We start from the raw sequence: 24,736 nt of genomic DNA on the forward strand, positions 1-24,736 counted from the left end.
TTTTTTTCTTATATATATATATATATATATATATATTTTTTTTTTTTTTTTTTTTTTTTTTTTGTAAATCCACTTTATTTATTTTGTTACTTGTGTGTAATATTTTTTGTAAAGCTATATATTTCTCTCGTCTAGTGTTGACAGGTGTATTTTGTGTAGTCTGTTATTGTTCCTGTGCGGCGTCTGGACAACCAAGGATTTCCCAATTTGGGATCAATAAAGTACATCTATCTATCAATCGATCGATCTATACTTCATCTAATGACTAATATTAAGTTTCCATTGCTTCTGTCCTTGAATTATGACCGCTGAGGACGTCAGAGCAGAGACACCTGTCACAGCAGCGCAGGTGTGCACGGAAATGAAATATGAACTTATTGTGTCTTTTTGTTGCAGATGTGTCCAGTTATGTGTTACACTGATGAGACTCTGCCTTTTGTTTGTTGTCATGGGGTTACACTCACACACACAGTATATGTATGTATGTGTGTGTGTGTGTGTGTGTGTGTGTGTGAGAGAGAGAGAGAGAGAGAGAGTGAGAGAGAGAGAGAGAGAGAGAGAGAGAGAGAGAGAGAGAGAGAGAGAGAGAGAGAGAGAGAGAGCCTGGATAATGACAGAGGGTTTGGCTACCACCGGTACACGGAAGTGGGTGAGCGCAGCGGGTGGGGTTTTGGGGTCCGGCGGTCGGTAGTGCAGGAAACGATCAGTGTGTGCACGAGCCTTCGTTATCAATCAGCAGAAACCGATTATTGATGTCGCCGTTGCGCAGCCGCCCCGCGCGCCACCCATTACATCCATGTTGTCTACGGAGGAGGAGGACTCGGTAGGAGGCTAACGTCCAGCTAACGAGCCGCTCGGCAGGCGGGTTTCTCATGCATTTTCATGTTTTGACGCCGTTTAGCTCGCACGACGCCGAGCGGATTTGTTATCGCCACGAACGGATCGGAACTTTAAATGGACGCCGCGCCGTTTTTCCGCGGGGCTGCCGGGCTAGGTTAGGTTAGCTAGCCACCGTTAGCCGAGAGGAGAGGATGTGCTTGCAGCTAGCTAGCTACCCAGCTGTTTATTTATATCAATGTTATGTAAGAACGGAGCCCGTTGTAGCCTAGCTAGCTATACGGAACTGCGTTAGCGAGTAATAATGAATAACGCGCAACAAGATATGTCTCCAGATTTCGTCTTGATGCGCCTGGTGTCCGCGGCCGAGTACGACCGCCTGAACGAGCCGGAGGACCTGATGTCCGGAGGCGGCGGGTTCGGTGCCGTGAAAGCCGTGTTGGGTCATCACGGCAACAACATCAACAACGGCTTTGATTTGGACTCCGGCAGCCCCCCGGCAGGCCTCGGCTCGGCCTCACCGCATTACAGCTCACCGCTGCCGGGGAAGGGGGAGCTGGACAGCGGGGTGGTGTTGACTCAGGCCCCGCCGGGGTCCGAGGCTCCGTTGTCCCCTCCGCCGGCCGGAGCCGGGGACTTCTCCGTGGCGGCGCAGCGATTCGTCGACTTCCCGGTGCCGCACGCGCACGGGGCGGGCGGCCACGGCTCGCGGGCGCAGCTGATGGTGTTCCAGAACCTGCTCCGGTCCAGCGACGGGATCCTGGAGTGCGGGCTCGACCAGCCGCCCGCGGGCTTCCTGCACCGCCCGGTGAGCGGCGGCGGCGAGGCGGACCGGCAGCGGCAGCAGCAGCAGCACCTGGACTCAGGGACAGTCACTGCTCCCGGTAGCACAACAGCCACCACCGGGCCTGGCAGCGGGAGGGACAACAACACACACTGCATCTCCTCTGCAGAGGAAAACATGCAACAGCAGCAGCAGCCACAGCACCTCCAGTGGCACCCGGTGCTCAAACTGTCCAAGGTGGTGTCTGACGGCACCCAGACTCCACAGCAGGGCGTCCCGGCACTGGAATCTGATTCTGGTTCGGTGCTGTGCCACCGCCACCGCTTATTGACAGACCGGCTTTCCAAATGGCCTCCGGGCCTGTTGGACCAAGCCCTGCGTCTGGGCCTGCTGGATCCTAGGAAGAACTGCCCGTCCGGGGGAGAGGACCCTGTGATCGCCCTGGCCCGGAGGCTGGGACAGCTGGGACAAAACGCAGAGCTGAGGGAGGCTAGAGAGGGAGGTGGTGGAGGGGATGAGATCGTGCTCCCTTTGCCCCGTTGCTCCTGTCACAGCGTTCTGACCTCGGGCACGGGCGGCATGGGACCTGGTGAGGACCCGAGTGAGACCAGTGATGCCCTCTTGGTTCTAGAGGGTCTGGGGTCTGAAGAGGTGGATGGTTTAGGGGAAGGAGGAGGACAAGGGGATGCGGGGGAGATGGGGGATGTGGAGAAGGGAGAGAACGCTGGGGTAGGGGGAGGAGGTGTAGGTGGAGGAGGTGGGACATCTGCAGGAGCTGGGCCAGTGTTCTCCAGCGGGACGTTAAGCGGTTTGATGCGACAGGTCCACCGACTGGCAGAGGAAGCCGGGGTTTGCACTGACCAGAGCTGCCGTCCCTCTCTGGCTGTCCTGGGTGCAGCAGTGTCCTTGCCCCCCTGTTCCACCCCCCTCACAGACCCCCACCCAACCAATACGTCCACACCTGGCCCCTATGCCCCTGTCCGGCCGCAGGCTTCCCAGGCCGCGTTGGCCCTCACGGGGCTACAAGTCTCACCGGATGCTCTACCTTCCCCCAGCCCACGACCCCCACACCAGCACCAGTCTCGCTCCCAACCCCAGAGCCGAGCCACTACACCCAAGCTGGGCATCGCCTCTGGGGGAGCCGGGCGGTCGGCCTCACCCCTGGTGGTGCTGGAAGGGGATGTCGGAGGAAGAGGAGGAGGGGATGGAGAGAAAACTCCACGGGGGAAGTCGAGGAAGGGGGGTTCGCTGAAGGTGCGTCTCAGCAAGTTGTTCCGAACCAAGAGCTCCAGCGGCGGGTCCGGGGGCCTCCTGGACAAGAGGCCCTCCCTTGCATCATCCACCTCCTCCGGGGGGAGTCTGCTGGATGTGTGGGGGTCGACCTCCAGCAACACGGAGCAGGACAACGCTAGGTAAGGGGAGGATGGAGCAATAACGATAAAGCGTACTTTAACATAGTAACATAGACTATGAAGTTGTAATAAGATGCAGAGCAGTGTAACAGACAGAGGATTTAACTGAAAAAAAAAAAAAAAAGGTGATGGTGACTGTTTGCCCACCTGGACCTTCAGAGAGGTGGGAAGAGGACAGTCTCACTTTTTTCATGTTGTGCCAGGGTTTCCTCTAGGCCAGCATATAACCTCTAACTCCACACTGTATCAGTGTTTGGTAGCTGTGTCTGAGAAGTGTTCTGGCACCTTTTTTTTTTTTTGCACCTGGCTGAGGTGCACACAGTGTAACTACAGGTTTGAATGTGGTCTGGGAAGTTTATTGCATATCAGCTTGCAATTTCTCCCAATCTGCCCTCTCTCCTTCCACTCTTAACTAGCAAATTAAGACAAAAATCCATCAAAATACATCAAAGAATCAAATCAACTCAACATTTCCCTACTCTCCTCCTCCACTTGCCCTCAAGCTTCTTAGAAAGGACAACTTAATATTTTCTGCCTGACTTTTTCTTGTTTTTCTTTTCTTGTCTTTTTTCTAGGGATGCACCAAATATGTTTTTTAAGCTGAGAACAGTGGCTGATACACATTTTTGTACCAATTGTCATACATAAGCAGATGCAGAATAGGTGAAGCTTTTTAGACAGGCTTGTCTTAAGATAATTATTTTTTAAACAAAAGAGTGTGTTCGTTTTACACTACTAAATTGACTGCTGTACAAAGTGACTCAGTCCTAGAAAAAAGGTCACGTAAAGTGACAGTTCCGCAATCAGCGTCCTTCGTCTTTTCTATCACTTGAGAACACAGAAATGCTTGGCTGGAGCTGCCTGTTGCATAATATTTGTTAAATTTCCTCTCTGGGTGCTGTGGTCACCTTTCACTCCACTCTTTTGCTTGCAAAGATGGAGACTTTGAATTGTAGCTCTCTGCACAACAGTATGAACTATATGTCAATAATGTGAAATCCACTTATGGAATACTCTCAAATAGCAGCCATACAACTTTGTTGTTGTTGTCAAGGCGACAAGACTCCGCAAGCCGGTCGTTACCATGGCGCGGACATCGTTTGCCGCAATGTGTTTCCGACTTCCTGAGTTTCGATGCTCTGTGTTACATGTATGAAGTGATGCTCATCCCCATGGCGACACTGTGCTGATTTCACAGCAGCAGTCATGGATGTATGGCATCGCTTTACTGCAAAACATCAAGACTTGTCTTTTGTCAAACTGTAGTTGGAGGGTTTGGATGTTTGTCAGGCATTTAGGTTCAAAGTCTCAAGAGAAGAGATCACATTCTTTACTGTTTTTGGAATTCGTGGTGACCCGGTGGGTACAAAGTGTAGTAAAGTGCTGTCAGTAGTGTCTGAAATTCACTTTTCAACTCAGCCGCCCACAGCTGGTAAATGAGAGGATAATCTGCCTAACGGGGGGCAAAAAAAAGTTTTACACACTTGAACTTAGGATGGCAGCAATAGAAAAGTCACCACAAATCAGTGCTATTTCATGTGAACTCAGCTCAACTCAACTTTATTTATGTAGCTCCTTTCATACAAACATGCAGCCCAAAGTGCTTCACACTGCACGATTAAGAGAAAAGAGACAGAAAAATAAAAATAGACATCAATAAAAATTATGCTAGACTAAAAGACACAACGATAAAAACTATAAAATGTTAAAACCAAATGAATAAAAGTCCCTACAATAAAACTTAAAAACAAAAACAAATGTGAAAACCAGCGATTAAACTGGAAAACTGAGGCAGTAATGTTACTCCAAAATAAAAGGCCGATTTAAAAAGATATTTCTTAAGTTTCCTGGAGGCAGTTTGTTGCACGGTTTAGGGACGTAAAAACAGGAGGCAGTCTCTCTGGTACTTTTAGGGGACACAGCAGGACCATTTAAACGATAAGCTGTGCAGGACCTCGGTGATCTCACTGGAACATAAAATGGAAAAAAAATCCCTGCACCTGATGCAAAGAATCAGGTGCTGCATCTTTGACCAGTCACTTTGTAATTCCTTATGAAGTGCAACAGAATAAAAAAAAAAAAAAAAAAGAAAAAAGCGAGCATATTGAAGCTAAAGACACTATCACACGTCTCAGTATTTGGCACTTGGCAGGTCTTAATTTTAGATCTTGACAGCCCCTGTCACTAAAATACCCTCCAGCACAGCACAGGATGCTCTTTTAGGGGCGTTCACACCGTGGCTGTAAGATCACATGCACCGTCTGGAGCGTCTCATTCAAACTGAAGGGTCGTCTGCAGAAGTTACAGAAAGACACCCTGCTTGCAAGAGTTGGTATCCATTTTTTGGCGTAAAGCAGAATGAGGCCCGTGTCGCTGCTTGGAACTCAGCTTTGACATGATCGTATAATAATGCTACTTAAAGGGAAGTTTTATGTTTTTTTAAATTTATTATTATTATTATTTTATTTTTAAGGCCTGCAGATCGGGATGCATATTTTTATCTGAAGCTGACCCGAGCCCGAGAACATAGTCGCTGAACACGACCTGAACCCGAGCCCTAGATTTTGCTCATCCTATCCTATTAAGGACTTGCGAAAAGTTTTAATTGCCTGTGTTTTTCTTTCTCATTAGTCTCCTTTTAGCGTCAGTGCTAGAGAAAGTCAATGTGAAGGAAACAGTTTCATGGTGCCCACTTTCCTCCCACCGCTGTAGTATAACAGCAGGAATAAGAAATGGACGTGGATGGGATTTTGAGAATACGTTGAACTTGAATCTTCTCTACAATGTCACAGCCTCCATCTCCACCCTTGGTTGGGTTTCTTTTTTTTTTCTTTTTTTTTTTTTGCCCGTGGTTTGCAGTGCTCGACTTGTAGGAAAAAATAGCCATGTTTCAGAGATCTTTGCAGGTGGAAAAAAGGATGAATAGTTGTTATCACGTCCCCTCTTGTCCTCATTCGCTCTCGTCTCGTCTTGTCTCATCTGCATCGCTGCTTTTTCCTGTCGTGGTGTTTGCTCCGTGCAGCGTCTTTATCTGAGGTTGTGTGTCAAACGTTTGTTGTCATGTTGAGCTGTCCTCTGCTGTGGTTTCCGAACTGAGACGTTTTTATCAAAGGGCATCAGAAGTCAGCGTTTCATTGTGTCCCACTTTGTTACTCGTCTTTTCCTTCTCTCTACCTCTCTTCTCTCCCTTCATCTGACGTTTACCTCTTCCCGTCTCCACCATTTTTAATTTTTAAGTGTGGCTTTGTTTAAGTTTTTCTCCTCCTGGGTGCTGCCAGTTGTTTCATTGTGGTCTGTGTTGCGACCTAAATTCATTTGAAAACAACACAGATGAGTTAGAAGGTGACTATGATGCATCAAAGTGCCCGAAAAACAAAAGTCCCCGCAATCATGTCGGCCCTTACTCATGTGCTCAGCTCATCTCTGTCATAGATCAAGTTTATTTAATTTTTGCAGCGCTTTCAAAAGAAAGCAAGTTCTGCACCTAAGTGTCTCTCAAATAAACAAAAGCAACAAACAGATAGAAAAAGACAAGGAATTAAAGTGCCTCTTAAAAAAATCAGAAGTCATTCTACCTCTTACACTGCCACATTTTTTTGCACAGTTGCACGATACTCTTTATTGTATATATTTCGATTTATTCTTTTTAAATAGTCTTTATTGTATATATTTGTATTTATTCTATTTAATCTACCTGCCTTATATTGCACAGTGTGTTTTTGATGCTGCTGTAACATAATCATTTCCCAGTTTGGGATCAGTAAAGTGAATCTATCTATCTATCTTCATTTTGCTGAAACAAGGTCACCCAATGCATCTGTTTTCTTTGACCTTTGACCTAGTTCATTGCAATGATACTGCTGATCCTGGAACTGCAGCACGTTTGTCCGTTTGCACGGACTAAAAAGTCTCTCTGGACAAGTTGAACGCCTTTTAAATATAAATGTCTTTCTCCTCTCTCTCCCTCTCTCTCTCTCTCTCTCTCTCTCCCTCTCTCTCTCTCTCTCTCTCTCTCTCTCTCTCCCTCTCTCCCTCTCTCTCTGGTAGGCTGCAGGTCTCCAGGCCCCAAAGTGCCTTCTCACCGGTGCCCTTCACTCCTGCATTCACCGGTAAGTCTGCCTCGGTGTGTGTGGCTGTGTGTGTGTGTGTGTGTGTGTGTGTGTGTTCGCATGTAGGTGGGGTATTTTTACCTGACATTGTGTGACCGTTTGCTCTTGGCGGGGGATGGAATCGTCGTGGGGTTATTTTTGGGGACGTTCACATGTTTCCTGCTTTTTTACTCTGCAGAGTAAAAGTGTCCTGTCACTTCATCTAGCATTGAATTTTAAAGGGAAAAGTTCACGTTAGAGCACCGAGATGCTGTTGAAAACTCGCTTTCGGCAATTTCCCATTCCTGTGGATAACTGACCCAGCATAGGAAAAAAAGATAATACCAATTATTTTGTTAAATAATGTGATCATGAAGCTGCGAGGATACACTTTTGTACTCAAACACCAATTTTCTGTTTTTTTTTTTTCTGTGCTGTATTTCTCACTCAGCAGCTTGATCGTCTTGTTTTAACTCTTTCTCTTATTGTGTCATTTTTTTAAACAAAGCTCAAATGTTTACGTAGCATCTGCTCTTGTTTGTCATTGGTTTGTTTTAAATGACAGATCATCATTTAAAAAGTAAAAGTCAGGGGTGCAGCTTTGGTCTCAAAAGGAGAGGGGGCATGTTTAGGTGTGCACCTGGGGCGGGGTGGGGTATATGGCATTTCAGCTAGTGTCAAAAATGTCAAAATACGCTTTATCCACTTCTTTCAGCTGCTTTATCATTACTGTGCAGCCGAGCTTCGTTCCAACCCACAGAAGTTGCTTTTCAATTCTAGTTGAGATCCCAAGGTCTTGAAACATGCTGACTTCCAGGGAAATATGTCTAAAATGATGCGCGAGACATGCAGATATGTTCTGGTATTCTGTTTGATGCTGCAGCCATAAAACAATGGCATCTAGGCTTTTAATATTTCACGCAATATCAGTGTGATGGAGCCTCAGTGAAGCTGCGACCAGCAGAGACATGATACGGATGTGACTCTGTCCTGCTCTATCGGAAAAAACAGCCTTTTTATTAACTCTGAAGTTTCTTAAGGGGAAATTTAAGGGAAAATAAGGGTTTAAGTGGTTATAGCAATCTTCTAGCAATCTGCAGGAGTGGGTGGGCCATGTCCGCCCTACTGGAAATGGAAAACCAGTTTGATCTTTTCAACTTTGCTCATCATGACTATTTTTTTTTAATTCGATCGTGATAGTAGAGAGAGGCATTAAGGGCAGAGATGAGAGGGGGGGTGACATGCAGTGAAGAATCTAACCTTTGGCCGCTGTGGTTTGGACTCAGCTCCAGTCAGTGAGGCACCGGGACGCCCCCATTTACTTGAAGAATTAATAATACGATGCATATCGAGTGTGCAAAGGTTGTGACTGAAACACGACGCTGGGACTTGTGGGGGAAGTTGAGTTGTAACAAAACGCCTCCATGTGACCTGTGACATATGATTAAGCCCAACATAATAATAATAATACTGCCAGCTCATAATTCCATTATGTGAGCGTAACCTGACACACATGTCAGATGTCAGTGTTGGTATGGCTGAGTGTGTCAGGAAGTCACACACACAGGGCAGGGAAGCACACGGAGCTGTGGATGTTATTTCCTGAGCCGCTGCTCGTGCCGCTCTCTGCTCTTATTTCCAGCGGCGGTGCCGTTTCTATTTCCTGCCTCCCGGTGTCGACTGACTTCCTGGTCTCTTCTTCTGTGTTTCCAGCTCCTTCTTCTTCTTCCCTCTGCTGCTTCAGCTCTGCTGTACTAACATTTTACTCTGAGACGCAGCTCTGCTCTAAAATTTCTCTCTCTCTCCTCTTCTCTGTGTGTGTGTGTGTGTGTGTGTGTGCGTGCAGGTGAGACGGTGTCTCTAGTTGATGTGGATATTTCTCGGAGGGGGGGCAACTCTCTGCACCCCCCGACCCCTCCTCCCCCGCCCAGACGGAGCCTCAGTCTGCTTGGTACTCTCTCTCTTTTCTGTCCTCCTTTGATTCCATTTTCCTTTCTGTCCATCTTCCTTTTGAGTTTCTCCCTGTCTTGTTTTTACTCTCCCCAACACACACACACCCACACACACACACACCCCTTCTGAGTGCTGTATATTATTCATCCCTTCTCACAGAGGAAGTCGTCCTTTTGATTCTGCTTGCAGTGTCGGTCTCACCTGCCGCTGATGTTGTCTCTGTCAGCGTCAGACATGAAGGACAAAGCAGTCCCGGCTCTGAAAGTTTAACATGCGCCGGCCAGTGAACAAACGGGTTTTTTTTAAACCATCGTGCCTCAGTGGCAGGTGAAAACCAAGGTCGCTTTAACACGCCCTGCGTTTAGTCCGCTTGAATCGAACGTTGGTGTGTTTAACACCTTTGGTGCGGTTTGCTCAGGCAGCAGAAACATTCAAACCTCAGTCCACTTCCAGGAGGCCGTCCCCTGTCTGAACTCTGGAGTAGTTCATTTGAATCTCAACCACGCATGATTTACAGTAATGGAAATGACTCCAGACCTCAAAAGTCGCCTGCTAACCTCTCCCCAAATATTGAACAGAGAAAATCCGAGGGGTTTTTCACATCACATCACATCTCTGTCACAGTCTGTGATCGAAGCTGGTGTTAAAAATAAAAACCCTGATCTTTTTATCTGCACGTGTCTCCCTTAAATGGGACCGGATCCACTGGATTCTGCTGCCGCCTTCCAGCCCAGCTCATTATTTTTCTACCAAAAAGCGAACGCTGCAGCACGCTGAACACACAGCCAGCTGTTCTGCGAGCGAGTTTCCCCGATAAATTTCCAACCAGAATAATCTAGCTGGATAGCAGCTACTCTGGCCGTGTGTCTGTCTGATCTGTTTCTCTTTGTTCAAGGACGACAACAAAAGTATTAAGAGGAGAATCACTAAACGCCCGGTATTATTCATTTCTGCAACAGACTATTTTTTGACAAATGTCGGCATGACGTCTGAGGCATCCCGCCGAAGCTGTATGAAAACCAACCAAACCAAATGAAAAAAGTAACAATGTAGCAAACTGACTTGTTTGAGTGTCTCAGCTCTTTTCTAACATTAAAAATGACAATGTATGTTTTATTTTTCCATTTTAATGAAAAAAATAAATAAATCCAAAATGGTTTGATGTGATGATTTAATGTCATCTGGGTGAAGAGGCTCCATGCTTGCTATACAGTCCGTAGTGTGGAGTTCTTTTTTTTTTTTTTTTTTTTTTTTTTTTTTTTATCAAGGAGCCGTTAAAAGAAATGACCTGCGCTCGTTCTTAGACTGAGAAAAAAATGAGCGCTCCTACTGTTTCTCCTCCCGGCCAAATGTGTTTTGGAGAACAGAGGCTGGTCAGAGTGGAGAGTCAGCGTCTAGTGCGTCTAACGCCAGCGGCTGATAGTGTTTGGATGCTAATGTTGACCGTCATGCAAAGGGAATCATCCAGATAAACAAAGTCCAATGAATGCAGACGTAAAGTGGATGGATGAGTGGAAGGAATGTGAGCAAATGGGTGAGATTAGATTAAAAAACGTAAGATACAGACGGACGGATGGACAGACAGGTGAATGTAAACCGCAAAAACTCAAAATCTTACCAAGATTATTTGTCTTATTTCAAGTAAAAATGTCTTATTTCTAGTCAAAATTTCTCATTACACTTAAAATAAGACATGATCACCTGAGAAATTACTTGTCTTTAGACAATTTTCACTTGTTTCAAGTGAAAATTTACTTGAAACAAGTTAAAATTTGCTTGAAACAAGAAACAAATTCTGCCAATGGAACAAGCAAATTTTTACTTGTTCACTTGTGTCACTAGTAAAAATTTGCTTGTTCCATTGGCAGAATTTGTTTCAAGTAAATTTTGACTTTTTTTTTTTTTTTTTTGACTTTTTTTTTTTTTTAATTTTTAGATTTTGACTTTTTGCAGTGTATGGATGAATATTGACCTGGCTTGTTGTTGTGGTTCCAGATGACTTTGGCGGGCCTCCGCAGCAGCAGCAGGGGCCTTTCCTGGAGCGCAGCGTGGGGGCTTCGATGCAGTCTCTCCCCCCGCGGCCGCTGGCGCTGCCCCCCTCCCTCAGCACCATCCAGCACAGCCTCAGCCTCAACGGTGAGACACACACACACACACACACACACACACACACACAGAAAACAAATGTGGTAATCAGAACCGACTCTGACATGTAGATGATGTGTTGGACGTGGATGATGGACGTGACAGTTTCACAGCAGCTGAAGCAGTTTGGCTCAGGTTGTCTCACGGTTTTGGTCTGGGTTAAATAAAGCCAGACTTCTCCTCTCAGTAGAAAACTTATGTTCATGAGCTGGGAATTGAACCTGGCTTGTTTGTGCTGAAAAAAACATCTCCGTCCCACCGTTGCTGAGGACACAGTTTGCATTTTGTTTGCTTTTGATGTACAGCGGCCCCTCGTTAATCACGGGAGTTACGTTCTAAAAATAACCCTCAAAAAGCGAAATCCGCGAAGTAGTCAACTTTATTTTTTACAATTGTTATAGATGTTTTAAGGCTGTAAAACCCCTCACTACACACTTTATACACTTTTCTCAGACAGGCGTTAACATTTTCTCACTTTTCTCTCTTGTTTAACCCCCTGAACCCCAAACCCGCCGGCGGGATAGAAAGACATGTATTTTTTAAAAAATCGCCAAAATTCAACCGTTTATCATAGCTGGAAGCTTTAAAAACCTATTTTTTCGTCGGAATTTGAATTTTCCAACGGTCCCTGAATGCAACATGTACGACTTCGATTTAGCAGTAGAAAAAAGGACGAAACTAAGGCTAAAAAAGTGATTTTTCATTCGAATCATTTTATTATACATGCTTCATTCAACAATTGGCCAAAAAATAGTCGTTTACTCAATCCAGATCATTCAAAAAACAGAAAATTCTGCGGTCTTCAGCGGATCTGAGACATCTTGATTGATTCAGGTGAGCCCAACAGTCGCGTGACAAAAATTCACTGAATTTCAGTGTGTAGGCGACAGTAGTAATATGGAAGGGCACAAGGCAGTAAAAACCCCTGAGTTTATTCAGGTTGGAAAAATTTTAATATTTCAGGAAATAAATCATGTGAAGCCCTACTTTTTTTTTCTGGATCAGTGACACTTGTGGGCACCTGAAAAAATGTTCTGTACATTTATTCCAGTTTTTCTCGATTTTTATAAAATAAATTATCCAAAAAAAATCAGTTTTCCCTTTTTTTTTTTATTATTTATGGCACTATAACTCTTTCATACTGTGTGAAAGACATTTTTGAATGGCTTCAGGTGATAGCCACAGCTGTGCTGTTTCCATAGAGGTGCAGCACTTGTAATTGCAATGAAAAACAAGCCCACAGTGAGGCAAAATGTGAGGGGAGCAGAAAATTCAGAGGGTTCAGAGGGTTAAACACTCTCAAAGTTCAAACCTTCGTAGAAAAATAAGGACGCAGAGCACAATGCGCTGGGTAAAAAAAAAAAAAAAAAAAAAAGCATGCAAAATTGCACTAAAAAAAATCCGCAAAACTGCAAGGCCGCGAAAGGTGAACCGCGTTATAGCGAGGGACAACTGTTATACAGGGTGACCCAAAAAAACGGGAATCTTTGAAGTGCGTATTGGCAGACGTGAGCTAGTGGCAACACAATTTTTAAAAAAATGAAAATTCCATCATTGTTTCTCAAATGGCATGTTTTCAGGTTTCAATTACTATGAATGAAATATTTTTCTTCCATCACTCTTGGTTTTATTGGATTGTTAAAAAGTTCACCCTGTACTTGTTGGAGCTTCTTTCCCACCCGTGTCCACAAGACACAAGAATTGTTGGGGCAAATGTGTGTGTCTCACTTACTGAGAACCGGATGCTCTGTTCTGTTGCAGCATCATTTTGATTCAGGTTGATACTGATAATAATGATAAGGCTAATAATAATAATAATAATAATCAGGGCTGTACGCAGTTCACAGTTTCCAGAGTTGACTCAGAGTCAGTGTTTTTTTAATACGACGACTCATAAGCTTTATATTTTTCCACACCATGTTGCGTTATATTCCCGGTGCATTCATTAGAGAATGTGTCTTGTTTTATTGTCCTGTTGCAATGCCCATTAACTATCCAAAACAAACAGAACAATAATAATAAAAATAAATAAATAAATAAATAAATAAAAAAAAAAACACTCTGACCCCAGCTTCTGTGTCAGCTGTGGACATCTATGACTAGGGCTTGTCAGTTTTCACAGGGCAGACCTTATAATCATATAAGGATGAATCAGTAAACACAAAGATAAGTAAAATACAAGTGATGAAGGTAATAAGCTAATAAATAAAAAGGTAAAATAATTAAATCCAGCCATGACAACAGTAAAGTAACGATAAGGTCAGAGGTTAGTGTGGTGAGGGAAGAGATCAAACCTCATCCTTTCAAGTGTTTTTGCATAAACAAATCATTTGTAGTGCAACTTTAATAACTAGATATTTTCTGGCAATACAGAGGCATTATTTTACTCTCTCTGGATGGAACACACCATCACTTCATCAGGGGAGCGTTTTGTTTTTCGGTCCTGCTCTTTCTGATGGGTTTCATTCTCGCCGTGTGATCAGGGATTTGTTAAAGCCAAGTTTTAGAGGCAACACGACAAACTTCACTTAACCAGCTGGTAGGACAGAAAACCAACACGACGGAGAACCACTGATTTATTTTTGCACTGCGGTTGAAAATAATCATGATGTTGATGTAAGGTGCATCAAATGCAATGAAGAATTATGGAGGTGAAACAATAAGGATTTCACCTTTTGTGCGACTGTTGAATCTGTGTGTGTGTGTGTGTGTGTGTGTGTATGGATCTAGACACCTTCCTGCGGGGTTTGCCGAGGCCGGTGCCGCTGCGTCCCGACGGCCAGCCCCCCCCTCCCCGGCTGGGCCCCCGCCCCGTCCTCTGTCCGCTCAGCCGGCCCGACGCCAGCAGCTTCGCCACCAGCCTGCGGGAACTGGAAAAGGTCGGGACTGCGGCGACAGCTGCCGCGACTTCACTGTTATCTTAACTAGCTGACCGCCAAGCAGCGGGGAGGCACGGTGCAGTGGTGCCCAAACTGGGGACTGGGAACCCACAGGGGTCCTCGAAGAGCTCCTGCGGGTCCCCAGCGAAATAAGCAACAGTCAGATCTGTGTGTGTGGTCCAGAGGGTCTTTAGAGGGTGTGAACATGAAAAGGTTTGGAAAGCCTCTGGTGCAGTGGGCATGCAGACCAACCTTCATCCGCCCTGCTGCAGTGTCCCGGTCCCTGTGCGTGGAGACAGTGAATAGAGAATCAATAGAGGCTCAATAAGAGTATCAGAAATCTGTTTTTCAGGGAAAAGCATCGAAACACACAGAAATGTGTCAGACAATAACAATAATAACGACAGAAGCAAAATACAGACAGAATCAGTCTCGGTTTTTCAAGGTTGATACAAAAGCAAATTCATGAGTCAGCAATGAAGCGTTAAACCACAGAAACTGAATGAATTGAAGTGAATGGGATCCCATTTAATTTCTCTGCTCTAAGCCTATGACTCTGTACGGCTGCGATTCAGTTTGATTCATGATTCACCGGTCGGCGATTCAATTGAACAAATTTTTCTTTTTCAGAGCGATTCAGGTCGACTCGAGTTTGCAAACCAAGATCTGAGTCAGCAATTTGATCCATTACTTTTTAGCCAAAATGTTGTATCCATTCAACATGTGCAGTAAAGTAAGACTGTTCTTCTCCTTCTGAAATGAGAAACATCAGACGGCAGATTTGCTGATAAATTTATAAAAAAAAAAAAAAAAAAAAAAATACTGAACAAATCATATAAGGCCTGTTTTTTTTTTTTTTTTTTTTTTTTTTTTTTTTTTTTTTTTTAAGAAATATGAGTGAATCATTTCAAAACATTTTATATAATTTCAGGCTGATTTGTACAATTTATTTCTTTTATCAGAACGATCCAGTTGAATCATCAGAATTTTAGATCCATCACCACTTTATGTGACAATCTGATGATATCAAACATCCAGGAGTAATAAATAGCAGAATAATTTAGAACATCATTTACCTTAAACCCCTTTTTTTAACCAGGGAACAGACTTAAAATTACACATCCAGACCACCTCTCTGTTTCTACAGCAACACGTTCAGAGAAAAACACTCTGTGAGACCCTAAGGAAGATTAATAGGTTGTAGAAAACCTTAATGGCCACAGGCAAAACTTTAATCAATACTTTTCCCCTTGTATTCTATATGTGTGGTGTAGGTATTGTTGATTACTGATGTTAATTTCCCACCCTGGCTTTTTATGCGGTGCACTGATCCGTGTCCACTGTGGTTGGTGTGGGGCTCATATGAACTTTAACGTTTATTTATCAGCACAATTAAAGAGACGCTAAAAGCAACAGGACAAAAAATATGCAGGAGCGGCTGAAAAAAAAAAAATAATAAAAAATAAAAACACAAAGCCTTCTTACAGTGTTAACAACCCAAGCAGTAATATTAGCTTCTTAAAACATTAAACCACTGTGATGTTAACATTATGGAAATATTTCCTCTGGCCATCCAAACAGCAGGGCGGTCATAATGTGCACCGCTGCAGAATAGATGGAATATACCGAAGCTGAAGTCATGTGCATGTTGGAAACATCATATTTACTGTATTTATGAGTTTGTAGCACATGAACGCCCCCTTGAGAATGCATTCTGAACAGCAAAGCAACTTTTTTAATGAATGGTGTTTGTATTGTTGCAAAGTTCATTGGAAAACCCAGCTCGTCCTTCCCAAGTCAGATGTACGATCCTCCGACCTGCACCCGAAGGCAGCATTTTGTGTGTTAAATGTTAAATCCTGACCCTGCGGTGCTGTGTGTGTGTGTGTGTGTGTGTGTGTGTGTGTGTGCGCGCAGTGCGGCTGGTACTGGGGTCCCATGAACTGGGAGGACGCAGAGATGAAGCTCAAGGGCAAACCGGACGGCTCCTTCCTGGTGCGGGACAGCTCGGACCCCCGATACATCCTGAGCCTCAGCTTCAGGTCGCAGGGGGTCACACACCACACACGCATGGAGCACTACCGAGGTGAGACACACACACACACACACACATGTTCATTCACTGCTGTGGGAGTACGGGGCGAAGGCTGCGTTCTGGCAGGACACTAAAGGCTCATTTATGCTCCCTTTATGGACAAAAATAAATATGTGTTTCAAACGATGTAACTGCCACTGCTGACTTACTTCTGTACGTCCTTTATTTTGGGGTGGGTGATTAGCAACGAATCCAAAATACACTACTCACAAAAAGTTAGGGATATTCGGCTTTCGGGTGAAATTTCAGGATGAACCTAAAATGCATTCTAACCTTTACAGGTGAACTTAATGTGACCTTCTGTAAACTTTTGAATGCACATGTCCAACTGTTCAGTGTTTCAGTACTTTTTGCACAAGTTGCTGTTCTCTAACAAGGAGTTTAACGGCAAAATTCACATCAGGTGTTTGATGCTCCAGCTCATCGAGGTCGTATCATTAGGGAACGGCTGCTGGAGACTGGGGTACCTCAAATGGAGTGGCCTGCACTTTCTCAGACCTGAATCCCATAGAAAACCTATGGGATCAGCTGAGTCACCGTGTAGAGGCTCGGAGCTCTGTACCCCAGAACCTCAATGTCCTGAGGGCCGCCCTTCAAGAAGAGTGGGATGCCATGCCTCAGCAGACAATAAGTCGACTTGTGAACAGCATGAGACGTCGCTGTCAAGCTGTAATTGATGCTCAAGGGCACATGACAAGTTATTGACACTGACATTTTTTGTTGTGGTATATCCACCACGGTTGTTGGCTTTTGTTTCAAGAAATTGTTTGAGATGAGGAAATCACCAGCGTATGCTTCTACTTAAATGCCCTACTTTCATGATATAATATCACTGTAGCGTGAACTTTTTACATTTTCCATAAATTTCACCCAAAAGCCAAATATCCCTAACTTTTTGTGAGTAGTGTAAGTCGTAATCACAGGCCGCCTAAGAGGCAAAAAGTGGCGTGGCATATGGCAAATGAGGTCTGTGAGGTCATTAAACACATCACGACAGGAGGACGGACAGTTCTTCTCTCTAATATGATCAGGTTTTTAAATTTTTTTCTTTGTGTATCGCTTGAACCATCGGCTGCACTGCCCCCATGATCCGTGGTGGTGCTGCTCTGTTTGGTCTGTATCCGTACGCTGCCGGAAAATGAGCAAAAATGTGGACGAAATGAACACAGAGCGCAGACAGAAGGCTCCGTCCATATCCGGATCTGTATTTAATGTGGAGCGTAAATGAGCCTTTATTCCCTTGCGTATAGACGGAGCGAGGTGAGATGAGAGCCACAAGTCAAAGGGCACATGAGGCATTTTCTTTGCTCCGCCATGCAGAGTCTGCTGATAACAGCCCTTCTAAACTCCCCGCCATCTGGGACTCGGTCTCAGTGTAAACAGGTTAACATTGAAGTCGCGCGTCTTTGACCTCTGCGGCAGTCCGGGGTCATTATCGGCTTCAGCTTCCATCAGCAGAGGTGAAAAAACGACATATTAAATCAGGCCTGATGTTCTGAATAACCGTGGCGGAGCAAAATTTGTCCGAAAGCGACGACCAGCAGCCACAGCCTCAACAAAACACCAAAATTATTGGCCTTTGGTAGAAATGTACCTGTAGACTTCTCATTAACTGTAGCTTATGTAGCGCCTGCCACCTTCAAATTATAACAGATAGATGGAAAATCTCAATTTAACATTAACCTTTTATCCATCAAATCCATCCAAAATCGAAATGCCACTTGAATCTCATTAATCCCACGCCTTAAAACAACATATCCAGCATTCATTAAATAAGACAGAAAAATATGAAATCAGAAACCTGAGGCTGAAAATCCGTCCTGGCCCGTGTGCTTGAAATTTCTGCCCATTTCAAGTTTCTGCAAACAGCGTTTGAGTCGGGTCGTACCTGGAGGTGAAATATGTTCACTGGGTTTTTCTTTAGCGGGCAGTCCAAAAACAAGTTGGTGTGAAACCTGCACACTTGGTGTAAAAGTGATATAACTTGCCAAGTATTTATTTGGCATGAGCTGGTGAGTGTGAAGCAACAAAGGGGATAATCCTGTTGAAGCAGATCAACCAGCTCATGGAACCGAAGACGAAGAAATAAATATTCGCCGTGGCTGAAGCGGAGACCAAACCACTGAAAATATCTCTGAAGTACAAATACATATAACAGTCTCCATACTCATAAAACACGTGCATACTCATAAGATTTCAAGTATACAGTCCCTGTTGGGATTTTTGTATCAGCTTTCAGATTTTAAGTTTGTCTTGTTTATTTTAACTCTTAATATATCCTCCTGAGACCTGAGAAAAAAGTTTCTTCCAATTTAACTTTTTTGTGATTTCTTGTCTATTTAGAGTTAAAACAACAACTCACAATTTAGAATTTCACAAAAATATTTTTATTTTAGATTTTAGAGTACGTCCACTGTAGTGGATTTTACTGTAAAAAACAGATAATTTTAAATTTAAATAAAAAAACAGCCAAATAACCACAGATAATCAATTACAGACAATCAATGCCATTAACAAGAAAATATATAATTTTCATAAGTAAAAACCAATAGCTAAACAATATTTGACTTCCTGTTTCTTTTTTCACGACATGTGCGTTTTTCTGCAGCTGCCATTTTGGCTCAATAGAAAGTGGGTGTTTCCCTCATCCCACCTTATCACATGAGATATCATTGGAAAGGCCTGGATGTCCTCTGTACACCAGGACTTGATAGGATAGCTCAAATGAGTAAAAGGATATAGACGATCAATTGATGTCCACTACAGAGGACATAATTGCATAGGCTGGGTCTCAGGAGGATATGCACATGACTTCATTAAAGTGTCATTTGAATTTCATTTTTGGATTATGGTTTTGGACACAACCTAATATTTGGAATTTCCATCCATTTATGCATTAATCTGAAGGTTTAGATTGGAGTTAATGAGAGGCCTAAAAATAAATTTCCACAATATAAAAGCCAGTTTTTTCTTGAGGCTGCGGCTGCTGCTGGTCTGCTTTCTGTCCCGTTCAGATAATATTTTCACAGCCGCCGTAAACGCCGATTACACGGCGACTCGGAGCCGCGGCAGCAAGGTGACCTTTGTTCCGCAACAGAAATGTGTCTTATTGAGAAATTCCCCGATTCGCCCCCCTCCCTAATTTTCCACCCCGCCTTCCATCCAGGTACGTTCAGCCTGTGGTGCCATCCGAAGTTCGAGGACCGTTGCCACTCGGTGGTGGAGTTTATCGAGAGAGCCATCATGCACTCCAAGAACGGGAAGTTCCTCTACTTCCTGCGCTCCAGAGTGCCCGGTAACCAGCAGCCAATCACGTGTGACCTTCTGTCTCTGTCTGGAACAAACTACGATGAGAAAGTATTTTCAGTTATTGTTGTGTAATTCATAGTGTGTGTGTGTGTGTGTGTGTGTGTGTGTGTGTGTGTGTGTGTGTGCTCCAGGCCTGCCACCCACCCCGGTCCAGCTCCTGTACCCAGTGTCCAGGTTCAGTAGCGTCAAGTCGCTGCAGCACCTCTGTCGTTTCTGCATCAGACAGCTGGTCCGTATCGACCACATCCAGGAGCTGCCCCTGCCCACGTAAGGACACGCACACACACACACACACACACACACACACACACAGCTGATTCCCATGGTGCACACACGGCGTTGCAATGCCTTCCTTCAGCGGCGGTGTGCAGCTGAAACAAAAAACCTCACCTCTGCTGGAGTGCAGCTCTCTGTCAGGCTGCGTCAGTATCTCCGTTTCTGAGGACACGTTCACACCGAGCGTGTTCGGAGGTCTTTATTTGGTTTGTTTTTCTGCCGTGCGATTGATTACGGGTGTCGTCTGACCCAAATACATGAAACAACAGCAAAATGCAAGGGATTATGGGTTGAGGGAGACGGCAAGACGTGACCTGTTTAATGCTTTTTAAAATCCACAGGCACATCCAGCCGGCAAAAGTAATTTCAGCAGTTTTTCAGAAACAAGTGAACTGGCTGCAGTGAATTAAAGCGATAATGTATTCACCATTTGCACACAAAATCGGTTGAAACTACCCGATGTTTATTCTTCACAGCTTTAACGTCATATGTGGGGAACTGTTTTCACAAAGTGGCGACTTCTGCCCAAAAGAAGGAACCTTAAAAGGAAGCGCCAACTGAAGTGACACCGCTGCACAGCCAAAAAAATCGACTTCCTAAATTTAAATGCCACCCATGTCGGGGGCTTCGTCATGTTTTAGACGGAGCCAAAGAGTGGCCTGATGCTCATATTCATGTGTTTCTTCAGGTGTTCTTCTTCACTGGTTTGAGCATCAGAGAATAAGACTGCATGAACTGGAAGCTGGTGTGTGTTTTGTGTGTTTTTTCCTCAACATTGAATCTTTTTTTTTTTTTTTTTCCCCTTCCCAGTACATAGCGGCGTGGTTTTACTTTGATCCTAGCCCCTTTTAGGTTATCATGCAACTTGGCACGCCGCCTCTCTGTGCGGGCTGCTGCTGCAGTCATGGTTGTCATGTTGACTTGAGGAGTGGGAGGCAAATGTCTCTCTGCCAAACCACAGAAACAAAACACTGCAGTATCCCCCCAATGTCCTTCAGAAAGCACAAGCAGGCGAAAGCTGCTTTTTAAGACAACCCCCCCACCACACACACACACACACACACACACTCACACACACAGGTACTTGCATGCATATACAGACACAGAGACATAAATACTCTCATACTACATACATGTCCCACACAAACACACACGTGGCCTGCATAAATCACATGCAGCAGAGCATTACATACAAACTGAATCTCTCTCTCCCTTTCTCTCTCTCTAGGCCTCTGATCATGTATCTGAGGAAGTTCTACTACTATGACCCCGAGGAGGAGATGTACCTGTCAATCAAGGAGAGGGGGCAGGAGCAGAACACCCAGCTGGGGGTGGAGTCTCAAACGTAGCGCTGGGGCCTGATAGGACAAAGTGAGTGATCTTTAAAGTAGAGGCAGAGTTGAATTCAAGTAACAGTTTGGGCTCTTAGTTGTATTTGCTCCTCCATGCGAGAGTAGTACTGTAATAACCTCCACCGGGAGTGGACTGCTCCAAAAAACTGACAGGGAAGGAGTTGACAGCGCACAGTTCAGCAAATATCACTATATGGATAAGAATGTGAACTATCGCTTTAAATTATTGTCATAGTGTGTTAAAGACAAAATATGTCAACAATTTGTAATGGGATGAGCAAAGAACAAGAGGATTTTTTTCTGGTGCTGCCATTTTACACCAGTGTTCTACATACAGCGAGAAACCTATTGTAGAGGAGGACAGAGCAATTTCTCCAACACAGAAGCAAATAGATCAGGATGCAGTGCAACAGCAAGTCAGGTTAAACTTGCAGTATGAAGCTTTCCACTTGTGTATGATTTGTCTCCCTCTTGTGGCCGAAAATTAAATGCCAGGAGACGTGAACCTCTGCATAGCTTTCAGTCTTCACGTGCAGAGAAAAACAGGAGAAAATAAAAGTTTACAGAGTCAGAAAAGGTCACTGTCAACAGTATAATTTCAGTCATGCAATTCCAGTGGAAACCGGTTTGGTTGAGGGTAAACGCAACAATAAGGGCCCATGTTGCCACAAGCAACAGCTTTGCAGTATCAAAGTAATTTGATATCGTCACTGTGTTGGACTCACCTGGATTTGACTGCATGTGATGAACGTTCTCTCTCTAAGGTGAAAGCTCTGTTTGTTTATATGTGAAAGGTCCATAAACGTGCAGGGAGGCTGATCCGTCTCTGCAGCAGCTCTTTCCAAAACAACTGAACTCAATTGGTCGTGCATTTAGAGTTCCAAAAAAAAAATGAGTTTGAAGAATGAGTCCATACAGCTCATGCAGCCTGAGCCAAATCATCTGAAGTCAAACCATCTCATCCTGAAGCAGAGACTGATGGTCACACTGTTATGTCGTGCAGATCTTCACTATAGCCTTTAGTAGCTAAAGAGTTCATGCAAACGTGCACCTAAGCCTCATGTGGTCTGCACAGAGAACTACAATAATGATGATAATAATGAGGGCATTTTCATTTTTTTTTTCTTTTTTGGTGAAATGCTCCTTTAATGTGAAGTCAGCAAAGTACACCCCGGACTTTGATGTTTACCAGTTGTGACTCTGATGTCTCTCTCCTGTCCCTCTCCAGGTGTTTTTTTTTTTTGTTTTTGATACCTGAACAGCTGACCTGAGGACTGACACACTCACATGCAATTGGATACAACCTCCCTCCGGAGACGGGGCTGACGGCCAATCAGCTCCCTCAGATCGGTTCCGTATCCCGGCGGAGTTTCAGATGATCCACCGGCCCAGCTCTCTGATTGGCTCGCGGGGAGTGGGGCGGGGCAGGGGATGTGGAGACTCCGCCTCTCTGTTGATGTCATAGCTGAGCGGCTGAACTTGAAGAAAAGTGACTGTTAGCGATAAAGCTAACTTGTTAAAAGAAAAAAAAAAAAAAAAAACATACAAAAACAAAACAACAGCAAACTCCGCCTGAGTAGTGAAACATTTTGTCGTTTCTAGAATCCTTTTGTTTCCCAAACTTGAATGTGCAATTTCACAAGGCACTTTGTCCTCAACACTTCACAACTAATGTTACAATGGCCTTATTCCTACATGATAGCACTTTTTAAAAAAATAAATAAATAAAAAGATAAAGTGCTTTACAGACAAAAAAATGTCAGTGAAAGTAACTACAAGAAGAGAAATGGGTAAAATAAAAAATAATTTGATTTAATTTCCAAAAAGGGGTCAATAAAATAGCAAAAAATGTTGCATTTGGATATTCATCATGCACTGTCCTTGTGTAATAATTTAATACTGTTTGCCATTTTAAGGCAAACAGGCACTGGTGATCAAATATAAACTACTTGAATGATCCTGTTTGCTCTATCAGCTGTGTGCACTGCAACGCACCACGGCTGGTAGCGAATGCACGAATTACCAGGAAAAAAAAATCACCGTGGGAAGCATAAGGATCCTAGAAGCGACTTGCCGGACTGACTGTTACGGCAGTATTACCAAAAAAAAAGTAAAAAAACAAACAAAAAAATAAATAAGAGTAAAAAAAAAAAAAAAAAAAAAAAAAAAAAAGCTTACCATGACTACTACTGTACTGCGACGCTCACAGAGCTCACCGAGGCCGACTTTTCACCACGACAAGGAAGCGCCTGAGCTGGGCTTTTCCAACAAAACAGGACCTTTTATTTGCGTGAGAGATGTTGCTTTGGGCGACTTTTGTCCCGGCAGAGATGGAGACTGTGAGCGTCGACGCCGAGCTCCGAGCTCCCAAGATGTCAAAGTGTGCGGGGGGCTTGGCGAGGCCCGGTGGGACTCGACGGTCGAAGGACGTATGAATACTGTGCACTGAAAGGCTGCGAGACCTGAGGCGCATCGTTCATTCACTCCAATGCACTTCTTGATTTACAGAGAGAATGACGTAGTAATTATTTGTGAAATGATGTATTACGATTATTGTTTGGTTTGATTTGATTTGATTTTTGTCTCCGTCTTTGGTGCTAAGCGCTCCTCGCCGTGGTGTCTCTGCACTGCACCTCCCACCGATCACCTGCCAATCAAGCCGTTTGTGCGGGACTTGGATTTTCCGACGATGGAGTTTCAGTTTCTCTTCTCTGTGTCTGTTCAGCCGAACTGCCCACTTTTTCTTCGTCTTCTTCTTCTTCTTCTTCTTCTGTTTATTCCAAACCAACCGTGAACGCAGAACACACCACTTCCCGTGCGCCCGGAGGATGTTTCCCAGGAAAAGGAGCAGCACATGGAGAAAACTTGGATCACTGTTGTGTTATAGCAATCAGCGATGCAGAGTAGCAAAGTGGACATTTATTTATTTGAAAGAGGTGTGGATCAGTGCGTCAAAGACGGGAAGCGGAGCAGGTCTGAGGTCTTTCAGTGTGCAGTAGAATACTCTCACCTCTGTACGGAGGGTCGCTCCTGCCCTGACCGGCAGCCCGCAGGACAAACTGGAAACCACTAACCTGCAGGACGGACTCGTAAAAAAATTCTCTGCTGCCTGGTTGACAAAAAGCCCACGACCTGCACCTTCCAGACTGGCCGTATGTACTGAGACTGACTGTGTGTGTGTGTGTGTGTGTGAGAGAGAGAGATTGTCTGTCCCGAGCGCACGTTTCTGTATATATTTGTATGTGTGTGTAAATATTGTATGATGGATATATTTGTAGCAGACCAGAGTTACTAGGTGGAAAAAGTATCATTGGCATTGTGTGTGTGTGTGTGAGAGAGTGAGTGCCTGCGTGTGTGTGTGCGTGCGTGTGTGTGTGCGCGCATGTCTGTGTGATATCACTGAGGTATGGTCTGCTCCGAGCTGAACTGGAATCCTTGCTAGACGTCTTTTACCGGACAAAACCGCGTTACCAGAACAAATAAAAAAATAAAAACTGTCAGTGGAAATAATGAAAGATGACATGTCTCATTCTTTTGTCCCATCTCTCTCTCACACACACACACACACACACACACACACACACACACACACACACACACACACAG

The 24,736-nt window shown here is 44.4% G+C and overlaps 1 protein-coding gene across 3 annotated transcripts; it reads left to right on the forward strand.

Annotated features, from left to right (window-relative positions):
- Window positions 1-598: 598 nt before the first annotated feature.
- LOC115363641 (suppressor of cytokine signaling 7-like) lies at window positions 599-23,302 on the forward strand. 3 transcript variants are annotated; one of them, XM_030057911.1, is made up of 10 exons: window positions 599-3,033; window positions 7,081-7,142; window positions 8,968-9,072; window positions 11,070-11,210; window positions 13,950-14,098; window positions 16,016-16,184; window positions 19,360-19,488; window positions 19,634-19,769; window positions 21,007-21,152; window positions 22,366-23,302. In XM_030057911.1, exons 1-9 carry the CDS (start codon window positions 1,142-1,144, stop codon window positions 21,125-21,127), a joined length of 2,904 nt encoding a protein of 967 aa, XP_029913771.1. In that variant the 5' UTR covers window positions 599-1,141; the 3' UTR covers window positions 21,128-21,152; window positions 22,366-23,302. The 3 variants fall into 3 exon arrangements, with proteins under 3 accessions (XP_029913771.1, XP_029913772.1, XP_029913773.1); XM_030057912.1 differs by having other exon boundaries at window positions 21,007-21,149; window positions 22,359-23,302; XM_030057913.1 differs by lacking the exon at window positions 8,968-9,072 and having other exon boundaries at window positions 601-3,033.
- Window positions 23,303-24,736: the final 1,434 nt, after the last annotated feature.

This window comes from Myripristis murdjan, chromosome 8 (assembly GCF_902150065.1).
Source record: "Myripristis murdjan chromosome 8, fMyrMur1.1, whole genome shotgun sequence".
Taxonomy (NCBI): Eukaryota; Metazoa; Chordata; class Actinopteri; order Holocentriformes; family Holocentridae; genus Myripristis; species Myripristis murdjan.